The sequence below is a fragment of the Triturus cristatus genome, chromosome 11 (genome assembly GCF_964204655.1).
Source record: "Triturus cristatus chromosome 11, aTriCri1.1, whole genome shotgun sequence".
NCBI lineage: Eukaryota > Metazoa > Chordata > Amphibia > Caudata > Salamandridae > Triturus > Triturus cristatus.
The window spans coordinates 157200836-157226132 of NC_140594.1; the positions used below are offsets into that span (position 1 = coordinate 157200836).

At 44.7% G+C, this 25297-nt stretch overlaps 1 protein-coding gene and 1 long non-coding RNA gene across 5 annotated transcripts in view; both read left to right on the forward strand.

Moving 5' to 3' along the window:
- ZCCHC8 (zinc finger CCHC-type containing 8) overlaps positions 1-25297 on the forward strand; it is a 399429-nt gene that overhangs the window by 292400 nt on the left and 81732 nt on the right. For all 4 annotated transcript variants that reach the window (XM_085635064.1, XM_085635063.1, XM_085635065.1 and 1 more), the window contains exons 10-12: positions 13183-13325; positions 13595-13719; positions 14084-14170. In XM_085635064.1, coding sequence (XP_085491190.1) covers positions 13183-13325; positions 13595-13719; positions 14084-14170 — 355 coding nt within the window. The remainder of the gene's footprint in view (positions 1-13182; positions 13326-13594; positions 13720-14083; positions 14171-25297) is intronic.
- On the forward strand, positions 8778-11101 carry LOC146783799 (uncharacterized). The gene is made up of 3 exons (XR_014970802.1): positions 8778-8897; positions 8999-9110; positions 9529-11101. It is a non-coding gene; the product is annotated as an uncharacterized LOC146783799 (long non-coding RNA).

A 25297-nucleotide genomic window follows, 5' to 3' on the forward strand; every position in this document is an offset into this window, starting at 1 on the left:
GGGCAGCCTGCAGACACGAAAGAAAGGATTTCTCCATCTTGTGTAGTGCAATTAGGAACTCAGGACAGGGTGATGCACACTCCCCACAGGAAGTGGTCATCTAGGGGATATAGTGACCCGAGGGGTAAGTAGCCCATTAGCTACTGTAGGAACTGGCCCATTTTTAGGTCTCGCCTGAGCCAGCACGTGTGCTGCTCTGGCGAGACATTTAGTAGCTGCCTTAAAGTGCTACCAAAGCGGCCACCAGCTTGCGGTCACGCGCACAAGCGCGCTCGTGCCATGCTCCGCCTCTGCTGCGCGCGCATCCCTTGTTTTCTTTCACTTTGCGCAAAGCGCGGTTGCCGCGATTATAGCAAAAGAAATAGAAAAAAACATCCGTTTCTTTACTTTTGCTATAATCGCGGCACCGGCGCTTTTAATGTTAAAAGTAAAGTGCCGGTGCCGCGATGCCGGGCTATGGGAAACCAGCACTGAGAGCATTAATCTGGATAATCAATGCTCGTTTTAAATATTTTTACAAAGCGGTAACTTTACAATTTATTGTAACAGGTATATATGTACAAAGAAGCGCACCACTGGAAGCTGTATAATTTCCCTGCTCAGAATTCCGATTCACGCAAGCTCATTTCCCGTGCATTTTATTTTAAAAACAAATACATTAACTATTGCTGTTTTATAAGTACCAATAATCTAGACTCCTGGAAACAGGCCGCCCGCAATGAGTGACGCTTTCCTTCCACTCCCAACGTGTGAGGCGTTTGAGGAGCGACCCCTCTCCCTGTATCTCAGTGACCATTAATAGCGCTGTATAGTGCTCTACAGCTGTATGCCTAGGTATGCGCTACAGCCTACAGAAGTATGCTGCATAGATGCTAGATGGAACTGCGGCTTTCAATTGCCAAATCCTCTGCACGTACAGAACCTTGAAAGTCTGGAAAGCCAGTCAGACGTGTCCCAACACAATGCGTGGCATCATTTGTTATTGTTAATTATGGGCAGGGTGTTGGTTTGGTATTCAGCAGTGCGGCTTTCATTACGAACAGAGAACTTGTCATCTGAGTGCCCATAATAATCTCGTATATTATGTATCTGTGTGCGTAGCAACCAGATGCCTGTGTAAATGTTGCAACGAGTAATAAGCAGACATGATACATTTTTCATTCGCACATGCAGGCAGGAGACTTGCTTTACATATTACCATTATGAACTAGCCTCTTGCCCTCACTTAGTCCTGCTATATGTCTCTAAGTCTCTTTCTCCCTCTCTTTCTTTCCCTCTTTTCCTCCTCTGTATCCCCCTCTCCTGCTCTCACATTCTCCTCTTTTGCCCTGTCTTGCTATATATCTCTCTCTTTCCCCTCTTTGTCTCCCTCTCTCCTGCTATCGCTCATTCTGCTCTTTTGCCCTCACTCAGTCCTGCTATGTCTTTCTCTCTTACTGTGTCTTTTTCTCTCATTTTCGCCCGCTCATTTTCTCTCCTGATTTCTCACTCTTGTTTGCTTCCTAATTCTATCTTTCTCTTCTTTCTGTCTTTTTTTTTTCCACTCTGTATCTTCAACATTTTGCCTCTGCGCATACGCGCACACAGACGCATGCGCACACACAAACACACACACACACGGGGGGGGACACACACGCACATCCTGCCCCATGGAGTTATCTGCTCCCCAGGTCTTCCTTTATGAATGATAAGGTAAAACAGTACTGCAACCCATTAAAGATGACACTTTCACTTTTCTCCCCTAATTACTCGTTCCTGCCTATCTGGCATTTTCTTAGAAAAATGTGTGGAGTAATGACCAACATTAAAATGAAGACTCTTAACAATTTATACGAGGAGCCTAATTTATCATGTACCTTCCCTTATCTCGCCGTGTAATATATTTTCAAGTGTCTCAGTGGTGCGGAAGACAGCATCGTCATTTTCTTAAGGGCGCTGCATGTATTGGTAACACATTTAACAAGCATTGGCACAGTCAATAGGTCTCGCCTTTGGGACCTCATCAGTGTTTAGCCATGCAACAGTTGTTGTTGCACCGAGGATATTGTGCTGCATAACTAAATACTTATAAGGTCCCAAAAGCGAGACCTATTGGCTATGACATTGTCACCCCCACATTTTGCCTGGTATCTGATGCAATTTTGACTGCAGTGTACTGGGTTCCTGCTAGCCAGGTCCCCAGTGCCAGATCTCTTTCCCTAAAACTGTACAATTGTTTCCCCAGTTGGTAATACCTTTAGCACCCCATGTAAATCGCCAGTAAATGGTGCAGATAAAAGTGAAGACATGACATGGCCCACCTCCTGTGGCCCCCTGACACCAGAAAATCATATTAGACTCTTGGAAACTTAATAAGAAAGAAGGATGGAAGCGAGCGAAAACTCTGCCAGGCTACTTGCACTTCAACCATCACTGGGACAGACTTCGCAAAGAGCTGGACATCTTCTCCAAAACACTTGACTGCCCAGCACCTCAACAACCGAGAAAGAGCTCCCTTGGAGCAGAGAAGCTGGTCCCCTGCATCTGTCCAGTCCAGTGTTGCCTGCCATCGGGCCCACCGAAAACAGCGCAACCAGAGAAGGTCTTTGTACTCCATGAGCTCAGATCAGTCTCCTTGCCAAGTTTGCCCTGTTTCCCACTTTACTGGGTCACCAAGACAAGAAGTAAGTGTCTCACTGCCGTGACCGGACTCCTCAAAGCACCCCTGCACCCGAGCCCCACAGCCCAAGTCCGATGGAGGTGACGGTGCCATCTGGGTCCTGAGACCCTCAAAAGCTGAGCCCACCCTTGGGTTTGGCCAGACTGGTCCCCAAGTTGCCGCCTGCAGCCTCTTTCTGCAGGGACCAAAACCGCAAGAGTCTTCACCAGCACAACCCCAGAGCCGACTGAGGTGACCTGTTGGTGCTACCTCGGACCTCGCCCCATACTTACTCAAAGTCCAGAAGAACAGTCCTGTAAGCCGTTGACAAGTGAGGGTATGCAGTATGTTCCTTTCCCATAGGATACCATTACTACTTCAAAGGTACAGATATAACTGACTCCAAGTACTTGCCCGATTTTGATGATCTTGGTGTCTAAATTCATATAAAATCGGTTTTTATAAATTAGTGTTGGATTTCTTCGAGTGTCTCGCTTACTGACTGTGTGTGCAATAAATGCCTAACACTTTCCTCTGATGAGCCTAAACTGCTCGCCCACACTACCAGAAAAGAAAGCATTTGGTGTATAAGCTGGATCTTATCAGGGCCTTGTGTGTGCCATCTCTTGGCACTCTGACAGTATCACAAAAAACACAACTATTAATGCCACCTTGAAATCAATGTTTTAAGTGGCATCTAAACACTTGACACTAACAAGCATTGGCATAGCCAATAGGTCTCGCCTTTGGGAGCTTATAAGTATTTAGCCGGAGTTATTGGGCAAATTCCATCGGGGAAAGCGTCAAAATTTCATGTTTGGACTTCTGGTAAAAAGTGACCTATGAGTACTAGATTTTCAGTCAGTGCGTCTAGTTTTGAGGGTGACTGAGTGAGCCTTCTGCTCTGGGAGAAGGTTTTGGCAAATTGAGTGAACCAGGTTTTCAGTTGTTTGGTAAAGGGTGCCTCTGTACTTAAGTAGCATTTAACAGCCTAAAGTGATTCCCTGAGGGCAACAATATGCATTAAAAAAGAAAATCCCAATTGCCCCCCACCCTCTTTACAACTAGAAACGCATAACGCATGTTGAAAACTGCCCCAGCTAATTCCCCCCCCCCCCCCCCCCCCCCCATCGGTCTTTGTGGAGTAGTTGGTAGAAACGGCCCACATGCCACATTACATCCGACTAGTAAAGGTAGAAACACGTTACACAGTAATTAATTTGGCGAAGAGCAGATACACAAAAGGGGCCTGAGGAGATTTATAGACCGGCAAGGGACGACTCCCCTTCGACAAAATCATAAAACATTAAAAGGCCCCTGGGTCTAGTAGAAAATAGCAGAGGAGCACAGGAGTGCCCCTTTTTATAGGAAATTTTTTGTTTGCCGAACCCCTTGCACCCAGTTCTACTTTCATGCTATCCATTCTGTAAACTCGGCCCCACCTCCGGTGGGTTAGGTTTGCATGTCGGTTGGTTAGGCTGCTTACATCATTATTTACTTTAGGAAAGGAGACGAACATTGAGTTTGGTTAATATGGGGCTTTAGGTTTTATTGTCAGCAGTGAAGTGTTATTTCCGATTGTAAACGCGGGATGCCCTAAAGTCAGCACTTCTGCAGCTCTCAAACATTGCTTGGAAAATCAATGAAATGTGTTATGGTGAGGGTTTAATTCTGCAGTTAACCTCCAATTTCATTATTTATCCATGTTATTTGTGTGCCTCTCTCGTCTTCTGTCGGCATGAGTGATGCACCGATTCTCGTGTTTGTGGTTATAAAATACCCATTGTCGTAACTATTTGATCTCGGTGTCAGCTGAACTTGACGTTAAAATACCATGTTAGTTTACAAACAGTAATGCAGAAAGATCACTGATTTACTAAACAGTCCTAAGCAAAGTGTGTCTTCCTGGCAGGCCCAGCTGACAGGATGGCTCAGCGAGTTGAAGCGTCTCCTCCGATATAAGCCGAAATCTGTATGTCACTAGTTTAAACTGCGCTAAGCCCAACCCTACTTATCATTCAGAGGTGTGTAAATTGCGTACTGTTTAATGAAGTACTAGTAACAACTTGTTTTAAAAAAAAATATTTACAATGATTGATGATGGGGAAATAAATCACTATTTAAGACTAGTTATTATTGTTACCTTTGTTAAGTTGGTAGTCCCAAGGAACCCATATCTATTGTTTTGCAGATAGCTGAAGAGAGTTTACAGGATAAGTTGTACGAAAACTAAACCCTTGTTCCTTAACATGAAGAAGCACATCCGCTTCTTCGATTGCGTATTGTGAGGGTACTTCTGAGGAAGTCTCATCTGCCAACATCCAAAAACGATTTATTTTTTTTGGGATGTACTCGGTCTGGCGCAATACAAATGTATAGTGTTTCACTCAAGCGGACAGGAAGACAGAGAAGTAAATTGCCTGCTAATGATTCAGTTAATCGTCATTGGTAGAGAAACAGACCCGCGAGAGGTGCACGCGCACCACAGCGAGCCATGTGTTTTGAATTATCGCGCACGCGTCTGGGCAAGATAATTCAAAACACATGGCGCCCGTGCGGGTAACTGCAAGCAATAGGCCACACACGCACTAGCGTGTGTGGTGAGCTTTCTGAAGGCCCTTACAATAAGTCTCGCAGATCAGCGCATGCACGCTGCTAGGCGAGACCTAAAATTTGCTTTTTTCTATGGCAGTCACATCACTGAGTAGGGTAAATGAGGAGTAAGCACTTGCCATACCAGAGCCATCCTTCTAGATACATAAAGTCAAGGTAGTGATGAGAAGTACCCCCAATATTTATACCCAAGTAGTATCCGGCTTTCACATTAACCAGCCATGTCTACAACCCACTGCCCTGGCATGGATCAGTCACCCCTCTAGCTGGGTGCACTATACCAGTGGGGAGGGTACAGGTGCATGAGCCCTGAACCCCTACAGTGTGTAAGTCCATTCTATAATTAATCTATCCAAAAAGATACTAAGTAAAGAAGAGGAAGAGGTTCTACAGAAAGGTTTTAGCTTTGCACCTAGTAATAAACAAGACATGTTTGAGTTAGAAGGAGATTTAAAAAAGTTTTTTTGAAAAATAAGACTCAATAGGTTTTTTGAGAACAAAACCTATGTATCCCCTCCCAATGTATCTGGACTCAAACCAAAATCAACGTTTACACCCAATTTGGCACAGGTGGATAAAAATGTGGAGATTTTTGAGAAAGTAGTGGAAATGGAAATTAAAAACATTCATACAAAAATACAAAATAATCACCATAATAACATGCCAACGGTTCAGAGAAAAGCCCTTAAGACCTTACAAAACTGCAAGGAAATTATAATAAAACCTGCAGATAAAGGGGGTGGAGTCGTAATTTTCGATTCCACAGATTATGACGAGAGGATGCAAAAACTCAAAGTAAAAGAACATTACCAGCCTATGAAGTTTACTAAAATTGAAGATTTAAAAAAAGAAGTGGGAAATCTCCTTAAGAGGGGAAAAGAAGACGGCTGGATTTGTGAAAATGAATATAAGTTTTTAATGAACACACATCCAGTAATCCCAGCCATCTATGGATTACCAAAAATCCACAAAAATACGCTAGATCCACCAATGCGACCTATAGTGAGCAGCATTGGCTCAGTGCTTGAACCACTGAGTAAGTATGTAGACGTGTTCCTTAGACCCATAGTTCAAAAACAGAGATCATATCTCAAAGATACGGCCCATGCAATCTCCATCTTTGAGGGTCAGGGCTTCAACAGGGTGACACAAATATTGGTCACCCTGGACATTGAAGCCCTGTATACCAACATACCCCAGGAAGATACGATAGAGGTTGTTTCAACAGTCTTAACCAATGAAAATTTAAGAGGAGGTGACAAAGGTTTTATTATGGCTTGTGTCCGCACAGTGTTGAAAAACAACATGTTCTTATTCAAGGAAGATCTATATTTACAAACGAAAGGGACCAGCATGGGAGCCACGTGTGCTCCCAGTCTGGCCTGCCTGTATGTGGGCGAGTTCGAACGCCGGAATATTTTCAATGAGGTCGCCCCTTTTTATAAAAACGTCACGTGCTGGCACCGTTACATAGATGACATCATTTTTATATGGAACGGTGCCAGCACAGAACTAGGGGAATTTTTGGAATGGCTTAACTTAGGAGACCCCAACTTGAAATTCACGGCTCACTACAGTGATGACAGTGTAAACTTCCTGGATATAAAAATCAAAGAGGTAAAGGGTGAACTACAGGTGGAACTCTTTACCAAACCGACAGACAAGAATACCCTCCTTAAATACACGAGTAACCATCCCCAGGCACAGAAGAACAATATACCCTTTGGGGAGTTCTTAAGACTGCGGAGAAATTGTACGAGTCTCGCAGACTTTTACTACCACGCAGAGATTATGAAATCTAAATTACAAGCGAGAGGTTATCCTAAAAAATTAATTAAAAACTCACTGAAAAGAGCTAGGTTTTATGATAGGGACAGTTTATTAGACACAAAAAAAGAGAAGGAAAATAAAGCAACTGGAAGAGTGGTATTTGTGACCCAGTTTTCTAACATAAGCAACAAAATCAAAAACATTGTAAATAGAAATTGGACAATTTTAAATCAGGGTATGGAAAATCATCTCAATAAACCACTATTCTCATTCAGACGAAATAAAACGATAAGAAATTCCTTGGTGAGAACATATCCAGGACAACTGGAGAGACAAAATACAGTGGAAGGCAACAAAGCAAGAGGGAACTACAAGTGTGGCTCCTGTTCAATATGCGCACAATGCGCGGAAGGTAAAAACCTCATTTTCTCCGGTAAAAATCTAACATCTACCACATTAAATAATTGTCGCAGCAAAAATATTATCTACCTCCTAACCTGCCCATGTGGGTTAGGTTATGTAGGAGAAACAGGCAGGGAACTGCGAGTACGCCTGTTAGAACACAGATCAGCATTGAGAACCAAAAAAGAAAATGCCCCTCTGGTAGATCATTTTGTAAAGAATAACCACGACTGTAACGATTTCAAGTGGTTTATATTACAAAAGATCATGATAAACAGGAGAGGTGGCAATGTAGATTACATGAGAAAGAAAAGAGAACAATGGTTCATCTGTTACCTGAACACGGTAGAAAAGGGCCTTAACTCCAGGGAAGACTGGATGAAGCTCTTATTCGTAGAGTAATGAGAATCCTTTTCCTGAAGCATTTACAAATCTAAAAACATGCATGTCTACATGAGATTGCGAGTAGAAATCATCTTTCAAATTAGAAGCACCATTAGAGGGTAAAAAATAATTTTTTATTCCAATCAGAGCCCTCTGACGTTTCGCATAAATAAAAAGACCAAAAACCAGACTGCAAATTAAAAGCATCAATGATACCTTCATAGGTATACGAACAATTCTTAGAATAAAAATACAGCCCAGGGAGAATAAAAAGGTAGCAGTAGAGATCAGCGGTAGCGAGACAGCAGGCACACAATGTAACCCAGACAACAAAACAGCCTGGAAAATTTAGAAATATACGCAATATAGAAGTATCAACCTCATGCTAATAACTAGGAGGAGAAAGCAACCAATTATCAAAGAAGCGTAAATAAGTTTAATATTAGGAAGGAGGAGGAAGTTACTAACTATCGAGATGTGAAAATAAGTTTAATATTAGGAAGTCTCTCGATCGCCGTAACAATATTGTTTACAAACACGCAAGTAACAATAAAGTTCACACGAGGAGATGATAGAAAAGAAAAAAAGCTATTGGAGAAAGGGCGGGTTCATGTGACCTTTCCGATCCAATTGTTGAGCGTCTCAAAGAGTAATAAGACAGAATACACATCAGGTGATATGCATTAATCAGCAACCAATCGCCGCGCGGCTTAGAAAAGTTTACAAGTATGACAGGCATCACGTGTCGACCGCTAACCAATGGGAGCCAAGTTCGTTTAGAATAAATAAGATTCGGCAGAGAAAGATAACGATATTGCTCCGATCCAGTGAGAAAACACGACGGACAGATGAAAGCGTAATTGAGGTAAGAGTGAGGAAAGAATCACAGGGTCCGAAATAGGACGACGGGAAAGGGAATAGACTTAGCTGACTTATTAAGATATCCCTCCGTTTTTTCTTTTAATTTTAGACACGCTGCCAATAACGAAGAGGATTTAATAATTAAAATTCCTATGATGTGACCATCGGGTCCTGACAATTTAAGGAAGAAGAAGGTTAACAATACACACCTCTAATATCGCCGAAAAAGGTAACCTTGACAATGTAATGAGGCAACGGGCAGGAACTAGCAGGCAAAGTAATAAGGACGCCAGTTAATTTGAGATATTTAATATTTTCCTTCCATTGTAGATAATAGGCGATTTGCCACATAATAAATATCAGAACAAAAATAGATGGAGAGTTGGTGTTTGCTCAAAGTCTACTGAACCAGGAGCTAATACAAAGGTCTCGCTCAATCGAGGTGAGGAACAGCGTACAACATGTAGTATAATGAATCCACAAAACATTGGTAAACATGGCCTATTAACAATATATCTGGGCAATGAAGTGCAACGGTGATAAGATTATAGGAATGTATTTAATCGAGTCATGCCAAATTATATTAGAATGTCATGGGAATGAAACTTATGAAGGATAAGGTTAAATACATGACATAGAATGAATTAACTCTTAACAAAAAAAACCCTTGGTTCAAATATAGAAAATCTAGAACAGTGTAAGAAATTGTTTCCATTTCGAACTGTCTCAAAAACTATAACCTATGAAGGACAAGGTTAAATATATAACCCAGAGTGGATAAATTTATTAAAAAAACCCTCTGGTTAAGATGCAAAAAATCCAGAACAGTGAAAGTAATTGTTGCATTTGATCTGTTTTAGGAATCTCTCGCATTTTGGAGACAGCAAAAAAATTGTCTTGATAAAGATGGTCATATCCCCAAAAACCATCGAAACGCGTCGACGCAGTGGATTTGCATAAATCGAAGTCCCAATACAGATTCTATAACGCACAAATTCATTAACGTGTGAAAAGCTGTATTTTAGGGTTTTTTGATGTGCACAGAAAGAGTAATTTGGATCTTTTTGTTCGTCTGTCTCCTTGTTATGCTGGTCATAATAGGATTTTCATAATTGTTTCACATTGGTTGGAAATGAAAATGACATGTATTGTAATATGTTTTTAACTGATACGATTTAATGTAATATGAAATGTTTTATAATTGTGTTTGTTTGTATAGATAAACATGTGTTTTTAAGAATTCCCTTTTTTATATACAGAAAAGAATAATAAATATTAGATACAAAATACCCCTCTTTTGACATAACGTATTGTTTTTTGACAAATAGTAACAAGGGAAAATTTCTCTCAATTGGTCTAAAGTACCCCATTTCCCTTGAGTTTCAAGGGGTCCCTCTCAAACTCGGTTTTTTTCATAAGTCCATTCTTAGACATTGTAAGTGCAGTGCTGCCATTAAGAGTATATGGTGCCGGGAGTTTGTCATTACGAACTCCACAACCCCATAATGGCTGCACTGTAAACTGAGACGTTTGGTATCAAACTTCTCAGTACATTAAACCCACACTCATGCCAGTGTGGGATTAATTGAAAAAGGCACAGAGAGGGCATCTTGGAGATGCCCCCTGAAAAACGACCTACCACTAGTGTCCAGGCTTTCAGCTGTCACCACCAAACATGTTTCTAGGCCCCTGGCCTGAAACAATGCATATCCTGGGATGAGGTGCCAAGCCGCCTCCCCCAGGATGGGCAGGGTCCACGAAAGGGAAGCTTTAAAGGCGTGCCGCCTTTGTGAGTTTCTCCAGGCCAGTTGCTGCTTCCAGCAACTGGTCTCCACTGGTTCTGACCCCCACTTTGGGCGGGAGAACCAGGGGTAAAATCAAGTGAGGAAGGGAGGTGTCCCCACCTCTGCCAACTCCACCCCTCAGGTGGAGGAGGCGAGGTGAAGCACAACTCAGTCCCCGCCATCTTGCAGATGGGGCGGACCCAGCCAACCAGGGTGTGGCTTATACCACCTCCCACTGCAGGGTGGTATAATGGGGGGTGTACCCACCCCAGGGAAGGGACCCATTGGTCCCAACCTTTTATCTACCTGTAACACCCCTAAATCTAGTATTTAAGGCCACCCCTGAACCTTGCTTCCTCTGACAAGAACCCACGAAGAAAAGAAAAAAAAGGACCGACCAGCTGTGCTGAAGCTAACGAGAACACCTACTGACTTGGCCCCAGCCCTACTGGCCTGTCCCCACCTCAAATCTGCAGAAGCGAAACTCCGGTATGTCCTGCAGCCTCAAGAACCCTGAGGACCTGCCCTGCCTTCACAAAAAAAGACTTGTCTCCCGTGAACTCTAGATTTGTTCACCAACAGACTCCAGGTCCTGGAAAGTCTGCGAGTCTGCACCCGACGCCCATGGCCCGAGTTTGAGTGGCCCAACATCAAGCGGTCTCCCTGGCGATCCTGAACCGAGATCCGATGACCCATGTCCTGCCTCAAGCCTACAGCAGACGCCCGCAGCCTCAAATCGGAGGGTCCCCCCAAACCCGACCAGGAGCTGGTAAGATCAGACCCCCCCCCCCCCCCCCCCCTCCCACACCACCCACCTTGGGTGGCTCAACAGACTGTGCCTACCCAACTCTCAACATCCCAACTTAACTCTCCAAGTGGTGGTCGCACCCAGAAGACCTTCGTCCCCTAGCCTGCCGTGTGTTTGCAAACTAGAGACTCCCCATTGAAAGCTACAGGGCGCCCCGTGCCAAAACAGCACTCTACACCCAGCCGCCCCAGTGCCGCGGAGGGTGCACCTTTTGTGCTGGTTTGAAAACCCATTTGCCCTGAGCTGAATTCCAGGAGCTTTGCTCCCACAATCCTTTTGCCTGCTCGTCAGGAGCCAGTAACCGGAATCCCCCTATCCCCCGTTGGATAACATTGGGCCTCAGCACTCTGCACCCGGCCGCCCTAATGCCACTGAGGGAGTAACCATAACAAGAGTGCATCCTTGACGCTGGGGAACCCTCCAAGTCTACCTCCAGAATACCAACTCCCACAACCTAATACTTTCCTTTGAACCAATAACCCTATTTTCCTCCATAGGATAACATTGACTGTTTTTCAGTGAAAAGTTTCTAAGTGTGGAGTTGGAAAATCTAAGAAACTCTTTAAAATGGCAACTAAATAATAAAAACGCTTTTACTTGCGTGCTTACAGGAAATGACCCAGTGCACTGTGTAAGAAAAGTAATCTGTAAAGTAATCTACTTGACATTCTACGAAAAAGCCAATACAAAGTATTTGTACAGTATTTCAAAAGCATTGCATTACAAGTAGCTCTCCTGTAATCAAATCAAAGTGCATAGACCGGTTGTATGTTCTGCCGGGCTTCAAGCGCAGCATTTCAAAACTCTTTCTGCACTTTATTATACCCCGGGAAGGATAGCACAGGATCTAGCTGTCTGCGGTGCAACGCACCAAAGGCTGATCTGGTACACATGTTTGCATCCTGCTCAAGCTTTGGGAACCTGATAGACTCTATAATGAAGTTCCTTGATTTGATACTAGGGCTGAAAATTACGCTAACCCCTGCTCTGATACTCCTTGGAGTTAGCACTAATGAGGCGCAAGATCCTGATTAATTTCTCTTTTTGACACACACACACCCCCACACACCCCACACCACACACCACACACACACACCTCCCCCCTGCTACGCTATTCCGTGTCATGGAAAATCCTTAACTTTGAAACAAGAGCACACAACACCAGTATTAAAGGGGCCACATTAGCGGGGAACATCTCATTAAAAGAGATTTGCATATCAATGCTCAACTTATTACATTTACTAAACATTATTCAGTAGACATCCAGGCAAGGAAGAAAGTGAAATTGGGGCAGTCAGTGTAGAAACAAGTTTTCAGTACTACCCGCCCTTCACACACCTCACCAATGAAGGGACTAGAGGGAAAAACAGGCAAGTGGGTAAAATGGTAAAAACAAAAATTGAAGAGGGTGGTGATGCTCTGAGGCATTGTGGCTTATGTTTGATGTTGTAGAACTTTCCTATGGTCGATGCACAAAAAGTCAAATGTATTAATCAGTATTACCAGACATAACTGCTAGATTTGCAATTCATTAGAATTTAGATCGGTTGCATACAGCAAAACAGTTTCATAACATTTGAGCAGGCATGTTCTTTTAGGAATACCAGTCTGTTGCCGTAGTAAGTATGTTTCAATTCTGAGTGATTTAGTATTTTATCCAGATTTGCTGTTTGGGAAATCTAGTGTAAACCATGCACTATTTGTTGTTGAGACAATACTGTTAGTGTGCGCAATGCTGCAGCTTAAATTGTAAGTTAGTTGGGCATTGAAAGAACAGAGACTAGTGCATGGAGCCTAATTCAGTGTTTCCTGCATATTGAATGCCCCTTAGTCCATAATACTGCACAATTACGGCTGTAAACATGCGTTTGAAGGTTATGTGGCTGTACTCATATTTAATATTGAATAATTTTTCTCTTTAGTGGTGAACTTCAAGAGGCACTTGGTGTCTCAGAAAATCATCTACCACCCTTTATATACCGCATGCGTCAGCTGGGCTATCCGCCAGGGTGGCTCAAAGACGCTGAAATGGAAAACTCTGGGCTTTCACTATATGATGGCAAAGGTAAAGTACAATGGAAAGTCTCTTAAGTGTTTGTTGTCAAATTCTCTGAAAAATACAATTGGAATATATTTTGTGTGTAAGATCTGATTTTTGTTTAGAGATGAAAGGATGAAGTGTACCGATCTGAAAGGTTCCACTGTCTCGCTGAAACAACTACATTGAAACAATTGGTTACAACCGGAATATCCCTTTTTTGTATAACAGCAGTGATACGGCCAAAAAAATGTGGTTTTCCAAATGAGTGCTAATCTGATGTTCTTTATCTGTAGATGCAAGTGATGGTGAGCTTGAAGATGGGGAAACCCCTCAGAAGCCAATATGTGTATCATACGATTTATCCAGATTGGTAAATTATCCTGGCTTTAATACAGCAGCTCCACGAGGATGTGTAGACGTAAGTTTGCTCTCTTAACTTGGTTTCACATTTTGCAAACTTAACCAAAATTAAATAAAATGTGTAATCTACAATTGATGTATGTTGTATGGAGCCTTGTTCAGCTAGCTACACAACTTCTGTTTGCTGTCATGAATTTGGAAAACTGACCCTTTATGCTAGCAAATATGTGGATATTGCTGCCCATGAGTTGATCTTTATTTCACCCGCTGTGTACTATGAAATTTGAAAATGTGTTACATTTTCATGGTAGGCATTTTTGGTAGTTTCACAGTCCCAAGAAAAATGCCTTGGCGAAGTACTAAATCAATTTTCCCCAATATTGATTCATGGTAACATGGCTTTCATATTTCCATCTATGCAGGATTTTCGTATGTACAGTTCAATTCCTATGCAGTCGTTCCATCAAAAGGATGTCTTTGCAAACTACCTTGCTTCTACTTTTCCTACGGTAAATATTTATGCACCTTTTTAGATGATATTTCTATAGACCTACTTTGCTATGTTGTGAATGAGTTGCTTGAGGTAGACTCAGTGTTTCATCTGTGTTGCATAGTTGCAATTTGAAGCAGGAATAATCACTATTTGGCTGAAAGAATGTTAATCGTTTCAATGTGCCAATTTCTCAGTACTCCTGTTTCTAAAATTCTAATTTCCAAAATGCTGTCAAATGGCAGAAGTGCTTTTGAAGGCAGTATACTATTTTCATTGCTTAATTTTATGTTAAAATATACTTCTAGTCTGTATTCTTCTTCTAAGCAGCAGAGCAATGCACCATATGAAAAACCAAAAAGAGCAACACCCGTTCCTACCATTGAAGCATAAAATAATGAAGCCAACAAGCTACTTGAACACGTTCATTTATTTTCATGTATGTATTTGTGGGAGCACAAGGAGGGGCCAAATTACAAACTATCACCCAAACAACCCCAGTCTAGCTTGACAGCACACCTGTCACTAGGAATGCTGTGAATAATTCTTCAAGCAATACATGGGGGTGGGCTTTGGATTCACCCAGGAGGGTATTACTTTCCCACCTCATACCAACAGTTTGTGCATCATTCCTCCTATGGAATGCTTGCATCTCGATATTTCACATCTGAAATGTAGACCGAATAATCGCATATTAAATCATTCAGTGCTTATGTGCTTTGTTTACCGAAAGCAATCATTTATTTAGTTTTTTTGTCTCTGCAGTAGACTGTTTTAGGTCGATGACCCCAATTGGCTAGACTCTTAGCACCTCTAAGTCCCTAGTAAATGGCCGCCGGAACATCGGGCATGGGTACTGAAGAGGGTCCATAAGGGCTGCAGCATGTTTTATGCCACCCTAAGGGACCCCTCATCACCAACCTGCAAACTGCCATTGCAGGCTGTGTGCCATGATGCAGAGAAAAGTGAAAACTAGACATGGCACACACCTGTGTACCATGCCCACCAACACTGGGACCGTCTGTTATGGAACCGGATAAAAACAATCAGTGAATACATTTCGAACTGTTGTTGGTTTATGGAACTTTGAGACATCCTCTTGTTCATATGTTTCATTGTAAATGTTGCACCTCACTGCACCTTTGAGTACTGCACCGTCTGCACTATTTGTATATGATAAACCATACCTATTTTGGTGAAAAAATGGAGTGAAATGTTTTCTGTGTCAAGTTATATTGACGGAATAAAAGAATGAACTCCAGCGTGGTTATTTTGGGGGTGCTTCAGCACACTTCACCCGCCTACTTCCAGCACCCATGGCATGATTGTGAAATTAAGAAGGAGGATTGTTTAAGTTATGCTATTATTAAAGACCACTGACCAAAATAAGATCATATATATATATATACTACACAGGACCTGACCCGTATGCCCTATTACGGAACCAGGGTAAGACGTGAAAAAGAACCGGATGATTCAGTTGAAATCATTTGTTACATTTTGTTTTTATTTCGTCAATTTTGCTGTCCATTCAAAGTCTGAGGTCAAATGTTAGACTGTCTTTTGAGGGAAATTGGTGTTTACTTTTCATTCTTTTCTTTAATTTTTATTGAAATCAACTCAGGCTTCGCCCATCACATGACAGTAAAATGATTCAATAACAACGCGTATACAGTGGGCCTCAACAGAGCACCTTACCTTCTGGACAGTTTATGATCTTAGGTACAGTGCTTTTATGGCCAAACACAACAGTACCTTTGTTGTACCCTCTCCTGCCCCCGTCCCTCCTGCAGTTCTTTAATCACCCCTACCTGCTGTATGTTCTCCATGCCCCCCACACCTTTTCTCACTTTTTAGGGCATCCTCTGGCTTTATAGACTTAATGATCTACCCTCTGGTACCAGTCCAGGCCTGCCTCCCAGTCAGTATCTATCAGCGTAGCAGTGCCCCCCCCACCCCCACCATGCTATATTGCTCTTAGCAACTCCAGCTGCCAGTTTCAGCCAAGTTTCGTTGTACCCAGAGCAATCTTGCTCCCCTTTTATTCCAGAAGAACCGCCATCCCCACTACCCTGGACATAGTCACCGTCACCCTGGCCCGGTAACCCTGTATTAAGGGACAGTCACAAATTATATGATTAAATGACCCCTCGCTCCCGCAGCCCCTTCTGCGCAGCAGAGACTCCGCTCTACCTATTCTGTGCAGGAATGTTAGTGCATAATAAACCTTGTGGAGTATTTTAAATTGGACCAGCCGGAATCGCACTCTGATAGCCACCTCACAAGGACCCTGGAGGGCCTCCGCATAGTCATCTTCAAGAATCCCCAGGTCTTCCTCCCAAGCTGATCTCGGGGAGCCCTGTAAATCGGGAAATTATTTATTAATTTCCTATTGATTCCTATGGACCCTCTGTCAGTATCCGGCCCTCCAGCGCTGAGGACTCTGTCAGCTGTTCCCCCTCAACAAGATGGCATCGCAGAGCATACTTGTAGGAAAGTACCCCTTTTCGCATGGTTGCCCCCCATTTTTTGCCTAATGTTGAGGTACTTTGACTGAGTGTGCCCTGGGTTCCTGCCAACCAGGTACCCAGGGCCTATGTTATTTCCCTCAACTGTATGTTTGCAAAACCCAATTGGCAACTCTCTGGCCACATGTAAGTCCCTTGTAAAAGGTACCAAGGGCACTGTGACCAGTGAAGACCCCCAAGGGCTGCAGCACTTATTGTGCCACCCTTAGAGGCCCTGTACCTTTACACCCACACTGCCATTGCAGGCTGTATGTTTGGTACAGACAAAGTGAAGAGTTGACATGGCACACATCCCTGTGTGCCATGCCTACAACCCACTGCCCTGGCATAGGTAAGCCACCCCTGTAGCTTGGTGCACTATACAAGTGGTGAGGGCACAGGTGCATGAGCCCTGTATCCCTACAGTGTCTGTCAGTTCTTAGACATGGTAAGTGCAGTAATGCCTTTAAGGGTATATGGTATGGGAGTTTGTCATTACGAACTCCACAGCACCATTATGGCTACACTGAAAACTGAGAAGTTTGGTATCAAACTTCTCAGCCCCTTAAACCCACACTGATGCCAGTGTGGGATTTAATGAAAAATGCACACAGAGGGCATCTTGTAGACGCCCCGTGAAAAACAACCTACCACTTGTGCCCAGGCGGAGTTGCTGCTTTCAGCTGCCACCACCAGGAATGTTTCTAGACCCCTGGATCGAGAGCCTGCTGCTCTCGGGGGGCCTGAAACAATGCACATCCTGGGAGGAGGTGCCAAGCCTCGTTACCCCAGGATGGGCAGAGTTCACAAAGGGGAAGCTTCAAAGGCTTGCCGCCTTTGTGAGCTTCCCCAGGCCACTTGCTGCTTTCAGCAACTAGTCCCCACTGGTCCTGACCCCCACCTTGGGCGGGAGAACTGGTGGGAAAAACAAGTGAGGAAGAGGTGTGCCCACCCCTGCCAACTCCACCCCTCAGGTGGGGGAGGCGAGGTGAAGCACAACTCAGTCCCTGCCATCTTGCAGATGGTTTGGTGGGGGGGGGGGGGGGGGGGGGGTGATCCAGCCAACCAGGGTGAGGCGTATGCCTTCCTCTCACTGGGGGGTGGCATAGTAGGGGTGTACCACCCCAGGGAAAGAACCCATTGGTCCCAACCTTTTACCTACCTCTACTGCCCCAAAATCTAGAGTTTAGGGGCACCCCTGAACCTTGCTTCCTCAGACAAGAAACCAGAAGAAAAGAAGAACCAAACAGCTGTGCTGAAGCGAACGAGGACACCTACTGACTTGGCCCCAGCCCTACCGGCCAGTCCCCACCTCGAACCTGCCTGTCCCCACCTCGAACCTGCAGAAGCGAAACCCTGGTGTGTCCTACAGCCACCATCCTCAAGAACCCCTAGGACCTGCCCTGCCTTCAAAAGGAAAAATTGTCTCCAGTGAACACCGGATTTGTTCACTAACAGACTCCAGCTCCAGCAGAATCTGGACTCCCCATGGAAAGCTACAGGGTACTCTTTCAACCGGCTGCCCCAGTGACTCTGAGGGTGCACCTTTTGTGCTGGCTTGCACCCCCATTTGCCCTGAGCTTAAGTCCAGGAGCTTTGCTCCCACAACCTAGTGGCCTGCTCGTAAGCAGCCACCAACTGGAGGCCCCCTAACCCCCATTGGAAAACATTGGGCCTCAGCACCCGACCGCCCTAGTGCCGCTGAGGGTGTAACAAGAGTGCATCATTGACCCTGAAGGACCCCTAAGTCTAACCCCAGAACCCCAACTCCCACAATCGAATACTTACCTTTGAACCAATAGCCCAATTTCCCTCCCTAGGATTACATTGACTGGTTTTTCTGTGAAAAGTTTCAAAGTGTGGAGTTGGAAAATCTATTAAACCCTTTAAAAGTGTATCTAAATAACAAAAATGCATTTACTTACCTGTTTATAGGAAACGTCCCAGTGCAGTATCCAGGCATAGAGCACTGTCTAAGAAAAGTAATCTGTAAAGTAATCTACTTGACATTCTAGTAAAAAGCTAATACAAAGTATATGTACAGTACATCAAAAGCATTGCATTACTAGTAGATCTACTGTAATCAAAGTGCATATGCAATTGCAATACAAACTGTTTACAAACTGCATTACTACTGTAAAGTATTTATTGCTTACTTGTGCCAGGCTTGCTTGGTTCAGGAAAATAAAATAATATTTTCATACAAAACCAATTGGTCTGAAGTTCAGTCTTTGAGTGTGATGTATCATTTGTTGATTGTGTGTACAGTAAATGCTTAACAATACCCTCTGATACAGCCTTACTGCTCGACCACACTACCACAGACAGAGTAAGGTACTATCTACTTTAATCTCTGCCTACCTTTCGGGTTCCACTGGACTCTGCACACTATACCTCACTTTGGTATAATATATACAAAGCCAGCTTTCTACAACGGCAAATGTACAAAAGCTGAATTAATTACCTTCTCTAGGAAATGTCCCAGTGTGATATCTAGGCATATCACACAGAATAGAAAAAGTAACTGTAAAGTAATTTTAACTGTTGTCTTAATTGTAAACCAACCGACTGCCTTCAAACTGCATTCAACTTGTATTTCATTGCATACATTTTACAAAGTATTATTCTACTCACCTGTAACCGGTCTGGCTTGGTTCTAGAAAAAAAAATATAACTAGTATGAGTGTTACATCATCTCTTGCCTGAGTATGTATTATAAATGATTAACACTACCCTCTGATAAAGCCTTACTGCTCGCCCACTGTAGGAAGCTGGCTCTGTATATACTATACCAAAATGAGGTATAGTGTGCACACAGTCCAGTGAAACCCAAAAGGTAGGCAGAGGTAAAAGTAGATAGAACCTTACTCTCTATTTGGTGCAGTGTGGTCTAGCAGTAAGGCGGTATCAGAGGACCGTGTTAAGCATTTGTTGCACACACAATTGGCAAATGATTTCACACACTCAAAGACTGAACTTCAAACTAATAGTTTTTGCAGTAAATATACAGTTGTACAGTTTGGATTGGTACTTGTATATGCACTTTGTTTTGACTTGCAGTATTGTTTCCGAAAAATGCAATGCCTTGTAAATACAGTACATAGATTTGAATGGGCTTTTCAGTAAAATACCAGGTAAGTTACTGTTCGAGGCATATGAGCTGCAGATTACACACTTTTGCATAGATCGCCATCTGGTGTTGAGCCCGGATGTTTGCAGTTTGTTTTTCCTCTTGGAAAGTCTTTGGAAGTCACGAGGTCGGTGACTCCTCCTTTGGATCGTATTGCGCATGGGCTTCGGCTCCATCCTCAGATTGTTTTTTTCCGCCATCGGGCTCGAATGTAATCTTCGCGCTCCGGCTCCGAACATTTTCCAGTTCGATCGAAGCGGAATCCTCAAATCGCGGTATTGTTTCGATCGCGATCTCCTCAATCAACGCACCTTCTCATCGACAAATCTTCGGTTCCAGTCGTCGACGGAGGCCTTCGGGCCTACCCAAGCTCTGGTCCCAGCTGACGGAAAGAACTCCATTCAAGAAGTGCCCTCGATGTGGGTCCAAATTCCCCCACACCAATCTTCATTAGGTTTGCAACCTCTGCCTCTCCCCTGAACATGAGGCTCGAGACTGTCCGGCCTGTAAGTCTTTCCGATCGAAAAAGACTATTCGAGACCGAAGAGCCAGAAGGAATATGGCACACTCCTCGACCTCCGTTCCAGTCGATATCTTCGGGGACGACATCCAACATCCGGGGCAGCAGCGCACCGAAGACTACCTAGTCAGTGCTTCCGAGGCCGACGAATCCGATGTGGAGGACATCACTCCGGCGCAGAGGGTCGTGAGTACTATACCCCCCCACACACCCGTGCCAGCACCCAAAAAGGCTTCGGTCACGCCTTCGCCTCCGGGCCTAAGCAAGACCAGAGATACTGCTTCACACACCCCACCTTCGGGCCCGGTGAAGAAGCCAAGTAAGCCTTCCGGCGGCTCGGGCTCGAGCCAGCCTACCAGTGGTGCCGAGAACCACACTTCGGCACCGAAAAAGAAACCGACCTCCACCTCGACACCGAGCTCCGCACCGAAGCCTTCGGGGTCAAAACCCAGCTCTTCCGTACCGACGCCATCTATGATGAATTGGAAAACATAATGCGCCACCTCCCTGAAAAATATAAAACTAAGGCCAATGAATTAATTCAAGAGGGACAATCACTAACACCTCTATACGCTGTGCCTTAGATGCAGCAGACACAGCCTCCAGGGCCATTAATACTAGCGTCCTCCTCCGTCCCATGCTTGGCTAAGAATATCAGGATTTAAACCAGAGGTACAAGCCTCCATCCTTAATCATCCCTTTGACCAGGAACACCTATTCGGCCCAAAGGTAGATGAGGCCCTCGAAAAATGAAGAAGGACACGGATACGGCGAAGTCCATGGGATCCCTACAGTCACACCCTCCTAGGCGCTCTTTTCGCCGCTCTTCCTTTCGGAGTACATCTAGAGGCTACTCCTCAGATAACGCGTCCACTTCCTACAAATGCCCCACTCAGTCCACCTTCACAAGGGGTTATCAAAGAGGCGGCTATAGGGGCAACAATAATAAAGGCAGAGGCAAAACAAATACCGCCCGCTCTGCCACACCGCCTACCCAATGACTCCCCCCCCCCCCCCCCCCCCCCACGCTCCCTCCAGACCATCCCACTCCGGTCGGGGGCAGACTTCAAAATTTCCTTCATGTCTGGGAGACCATCACCTCAGACAAATGGGTGACCCAAATTATTCGGTCAGGATACTGCCTGGAATTAACATCTACCCCCCAAACATTCCACCCAGGCAACGCCCAATGTCACAAGAACATTCCACATTACTGAAGCAGGAGGTAATCTCCCTCCTGCAAAAACAGGCAATGGAACACGTTCCCGTCAATCAGCAAAATTTAGGGGCCTACTCCCTATATTTTCTAATACCAAAAAGGGATGAGACTCTACGACCTATTCTAGATCTCCGGTCCCTAAACACATACATACACCCAGACCATTTTCACATGGTAACGCTTCAGCAGGTGCTTCTGCTCCTCTCCCAGAACAACTTTCTCACCACACTGGACCTGAAAGACGCATACTTCCACATTCCAGTACACCATGCTCACAGAAAGTACCTCAGATTTGTAGTGGACGGACAACACTACCAGTTCAAGGTGCTTCCATTCGGAGTCACAACAGCACCACGGGTATTCACCAAGTGCCTAGCGGTAGTGGTGGCACACCTCAGAAGACAGCACATTCACGTCTTCCCATACTTGGACGACTGGCTGATAAAAGCCACTTCATACAACCAATGTGTACACCACACCGCCACTACAATCCAACTACTTCACCAACTAGGCTTCACGGTGAACCACCAAAAGTCCCAGCTAACACCATCCCACATAAAACAATACTTCGGTGCCACCATAGACACCTCCAAAGCAATAGCCTATCCCAATCCGGCCAGGATTGCAAGCATTCAGGCTTTGCGACAAAAATTCGTACTTCAACACTCTCTTCCAGCAATAGTGTTTATGCAACTGATAGGGACGATGGCTTCTTGCATTTTCATAGTGCTTCACGCAAGACTCCAGATGCGTCCACTCCAAGAGTGCTTAGCGCGCCAATGGGACCAGGCCCAGGGGCAACTGACAGATCTGGTGTTGGTAGACGGTCGCACCCATCGCTCTCTGCAGTGGTGGAACACCACAAACCTTTCCAAAGGTTGACCGTTCCTGGACCTGGTTCCCCAGATAATACTAACAACGGACGCATCGCTCTCCGGCTGGGGAGCTCACCTATTACACCTCACAGTGCAGGGCACATGGACGCTTCAACAAAAGTTACTCCATATCAACCATCTGGAGTTACTAGCAATCTTTCTAGCCCTAAAATCCTTTCAACCACGGATTTCAGGCAAGGCAGTCCTCATTCGCACAGACAACATGACGGCCATGTATTATTTTCAAAAACAAGGCGGCACACACTCTCCACAGCTCTCTCAATTAGCACAGAGCATATGGAGATGGGCAATTCCACACAATCTTTCTCCTAGCCCAACATGTCCCAGGAGTCCAAAACACCATGGCAGATCTGCTCAGCAGACAGACGCAACAGATCCACGAGTGTGAACTTCACCCGCAGGTTCTTCACCCGTTCTTTCAAATGTGGGGGCATCCACAGATAGACCTCTTCGCCACCCACGAAAACAAAATTGCCCAAGCTTCGCCGCCAGATACCCATACCCATTGTCCAAAGGAAATGCGATATGGATGAACTGGTCAGGCAAATTTGCGTACGCTTTTCCACCTCTCCCACTAATTCCATTAGTGGTGTGAAAGCTACAACAGCATTCCCTCACACTGATCCTAGTAGCTCCAACATGGGCCAGACAACCGTGGTACACCACGCTGCTGGAACTCTTGGTAGTACCACACCAAAAGCTACACCTCTCACCATGCCTCTTAACCCAGAACCATGGAGCGATCAGGCACCCGGACCCAGCTCAGCTCAACCTTTCGATCTGGCTCCTGAAATCCTAGAATTCGGATACCTAAACCTTCCCCCTGACTGTATGAACGTCATCAGAGAAGCTAGACGCCCTACCACTAGGGCCTGCTACGCTGCCAAGTGGAAAATACTTGTTGTTTATTGCCATAACACAATCAATCCTCTAGACGTGTCTATACAACACATCATATGCTACTTACTCCACCTACAAAGGTGTAATCTAGCCTATACCTCCATTCGGCTACACCTCGCAGCAATTGCAGCTTACCTACAAATCAGGCAGCACGTTTCAGAGTACCTGCCATTAAAGCCTTCATGGAAGGCCTCAAAAGAATAATTCCCCCCCCAGAGTACCACCCTCACCTGTGTGGAACTTAAATATCGTTCTCACAAGGCTGATGGGGCCTCCCTTCGAACCTTTGCATGAATGCGAACTGCAATTCCTCACATGGAAAACAGCTTTGCTTGTAGCCATCACTTCCCTTGGAAGGGTCAGTGAGATACAAGCACTTACCATACAAGAACCTTTTCTTCAAATGCACCAGAACAAGGTTGTTCTCCGTACCAACCCAAAATTCCTACCTAAAGTCCTTTTACCTTTTCACCTAAACCAATCTGTAGAATTACCAGTATTTTTCTCGCAACCTCAGACTGTTGCAGAAAGGCTTCTACACACGCTAGATGTTAAACGAGCCTTACTTTACTATATCCAAAGAACACAACCTTTCAGAAAGACCAAACAACTGTTTGTCTATTTCTCTCCACCACACAAGGGCAATCCCATCTCAAAATCAGGGATAGCTAGGTGGATTGTAAAATGCATCCAGATTTGCTACCACAAGGCAAAACGAACGCTATCCGTTCCCCCTAAAGCCCATTCTACACAGAAGATTGGGGCTTCCATGGCTTTTCTAGGGAACATCCCATTAGATGATATCTGCAAAGCAGCTACATGGTCAACACCGCACACTTTCACTAAACACTATTGTGTAGATGTGCAAACCAAGCAACAAACTAGTGTGGGCCAGGCTGTACTAAAAACATTCTTTCATACCACTGCAACAGATACCGGTGGTCGCCGCTAAGGTTGGGAACTGCTATATAGTCTATGCAAAAGTGTGTAATCTGCAGCTCGTATGCCTCGAACGGAATATGCTACTTACCAGTATGCATCTGTACTTGGCATGTAGAGCTGCAGATCTACACACGCCCACCCGCCTCCCCGGCTACCTTTATCTGTTCCAGTTTATCTTATTTAGATACAACACACATGGGTTTCTTCACTGTTGTTACTACGCTCCATCTTTTCCTGCAATCTGAGGATGGAGCTGAAGCCCATGCGCAATACGATCCAAAGGAGGAGTCACCGACCTCGTTACTTCCAAAGACTTTCCAAGAGGAAAAACAAACTGCAAACATCCGGGCCCAACACCAGATGGCGATCTATGCAAAAGTGTGTAGATCTGCAGCTCTACATGCCAGGAACAGATGCATACTGGTAAGTAGCATATTCCTTTTAGATTACTTTTCCTACTTTGAGTAGTATACCTGGATACTACTCTGGGACATTTACGGCAAACAGGTAAGTAAAATCGTTTTTGTTAAATAGCACAATATCAAATAATTTCTTTAGGTTTTCAAACTCCACACACAAACTTTTCCAAGGAAAACAGTCTGTATTATCCTATGGAGGAAAATAGTGTTATCAGCTCCTATACTTTAGCTCAGGGCAAATGGGTAAACAAAAAGTAGCACCAAAGGTGCACCCTCAGCGGCACCAGCGGGCTGTTTCGACGTTGGGCGCCCTGTTCGCAATGGGGAACCTCTGGTTTGCAATGGCACTGCAGGCTTGGGGATGAAGATCTTCTGGGTGCAACCACCACTTCGTGAGGTAAGTTAGAGGTTGGTTAGGCACCGTCTGTTTCGCCTCCCACGGCCGTGAGGTGTCGGGTGCAGGGTTTGCTTTTAGGGTCGGATTTTCTTACCACCTCCTGGTCGCAGTTGGGGGGGACCTCCTGGATTTAGGCTGCAGGCGTCAGCTGGCGGCTGGAGGCAGATCAGGGGTTGCCGGACCTTGGGTTAGGTTCGCCGGAGGGATCTCCATGTG